Below are 2,080 nucleotides of genomic sequence, written 5' to 3'. Positions count from 1 at the left end.
TTAATATCACCAAATAAAAAGTTATTTTTATAAGTATCTACATAGTGATGGGGCATTTGAATTTTGCTTTTTTCCTTTATTTACTAGGAATAGAACCTATTAGTAATGTATATGTGACAAGAACAACCCACTGGCAAATTCTACCCAAAATCTGATTTTGCATTAGGAGGAAGTAAATAAAAAAAATTATAAGACAGTAAATCCTCTTAGTTAATGTTAAGTGCTCAAAATAATTATTTCACTCTAAACATAGTGAAAGGAAAGATTCACAGAAAAAAAGAAAACAATGAAATAGACAAGAAGATAACATTTTTGAGTATTCTTCTTCTTTTCTTATACTTACTGTAACTGGTTAGTTCTTAATAAAAACCAGAATATTTTACTCAGTCAAATATTCTATCAGAAACTACTTCTATTTCCTTACCTACATCAGAATCTCAAAATAAAGTATCCATCATTTAATTTTAAGCAGTAAAAAATGATACACGGAATAACTAAAAGAAATAAAAAATGTATATTATTGGTTAGTTACCCTTGTATTTTTCTCTAATTCATGGTTGGCTGATGTTGCAGGAAGTGGAATATGGATATTAACATTAACTGTACAGTTCAAAGATAGCCAGAAAGCAGAAACATCACTTTGGTATTTCCAATCTGCTGGTTTAGCTGAACTCTATAAGAGGAGAAAAAAAACACCACATGCAGGAGATTGTACTTAAAGTGAAAACAATATTAGTAGAAAAAGTGTATTTCTATTAAATAAAACAGGTCTTATTCAGAATATTATGCAGTACTCAAACCTTACCTTTGCATCTTGTACATCATAGGTTCGACAAACTAGTCTTTATTACTTAAGGAAAAATAAAAGCATGTTTCACTGCATTTAAGAAACATATGTAAAAACATATATCTGAACCAACTTGTAGTTGGTGTACCTTCCACATAAGGCTAATTTTTTAATACTGGACAATGCTCTGACAATCTATTGATGAGAATGAAGAAAAACTCAGCTGTAAACTAGAGATGTTCCAGCTTGCTAAATATATATCATATAAATAGTACTGATTGTGATTCTGTACTGAAGGACAAGGCTGATACTTCTTATACTTCTGCACAACCTTGCTTTCTCTTCAGACCTCCTACAGAAAACTTAAAGAGAATGACTGTAAGGTATGTGTTCAACCCAGCCCCCACCTTCCCTTAATATTCCACACTTGTAAAACCCACTTCCCTTTATTTTCTCATTGGCCTATAGCATTCTTGCCACCCATCCTACTGCTTCCCAAACAATCAATTTAAAAAAAAAATTCCTCCAATTGCAAAGTTACCTGTTATTTAGAATTCCACTCTTGTTTTAAACAAAAAACATGAACTGTAACACCTAAATCTGAATGGTGGACTATAAGCATGGCAAGGAGCAACATTGAGCATAGAGCACAATGAAAAAAGTGGAGGTTGAACTGGGAAGAGGCTCTTCGTTCTAGCAACCAGCATGCAATTTATCAGATTGGAACAGTTGTCCCTTCTGAGTCCACCTGGCCCCTCCCAAGGTCTCTTCCAGCTGAAGACTCACTTTTCCATTCATCTCTTATTCCAGTACTCATATAGCTCAGATCTACTCAAACAACAAGTTTCACGCTCCAGAGCTGTGTCAACCAACTGCTGCTGAAGGAAGGTTGTCCAGCCTGCAAGGAGCTCTGGAGTCCACACCTGGCCGATGGAAACCAAATAATTTGGACACCCCTGCTCTAGGTCAAGGGCTATACACATGTACCATTAAAGGATACTTTTTCGTAGTAGAGCAAACCTGAAGAGCCACTCTGTCCAGGACCTCCTCCCCAGCAAAATTCCAAAGCCTCTTTTTAGTCACAGACTTCTGTACTGAAAAAACTAGCTGGGAGGGGGGGAAAAAAAGGGTTATAAGATTTTTCTATGCATTTCAGACAAAGGAGTTAAGGCAAGTTGTTGTATTACTGAAAACAGCCCTGCACTGCAATATGTTGACCTGTTTGGTCTGCAACATCAGACTGCCAGACCAAAGAGCACCCACAACTACAGCCCAGCCCAGACCAACGAGCGA

At 36.2% G+C, this 2,080-nt stretch overlaps 1 protein-coding gene across 4 annotated transcripts in view; it reads right to left on the bottom strand.

Moving 5' to 3' along the window:
- The window catches only part of CUNH1orf27 (chromosome unknown C1orf27 homolog), a 52,156-nt gene that overhangs the window by 35,852 nt on the left and 14,224 nt on the right, over positions 1–2,080 (bottom strand). For all 4 annotated transcript variants that reach the window (XM_019501727.1, XM_019501728.1, XM_019501730.1 and 1 more), the window contains 3 exons: positions 1,788–1,894; positions 806–842; positions 533–673 (listed from right to left, as the gene is read on the bottom strand). In XM_019501727.1, coding sequence (XP_019357272.1) covers positions 533–673; positions 806–842; positions 1,788–1,894 — 285 coding nt within the window. The remainder of the gene's footprint in view (positions 1–532; positions 674–805; positions 843–1,787; positions 1,895–2,080) is intronic.

Source organism: Gavialis gangeticus, unplaced genomic scaffold (genome assembly GCF_001723915.1).
Source record: "Gavialis gangeticus isolate Ggan-Ray unplaced genomic scaffold, GavGan_comp1, whole genome shotgun sequence".
Classification (NCBI taxonomy): Eukaryota; Metazoa; Chordata; order Crocodylia; family Gavialidae; genus Gavialis; species Gavialis gangeticus.
The sequence above is the reverse complement of the archived record's forward strand: the minus strand, read 5'-3'. Positions and strand labels throughout refer to the sequence as shown.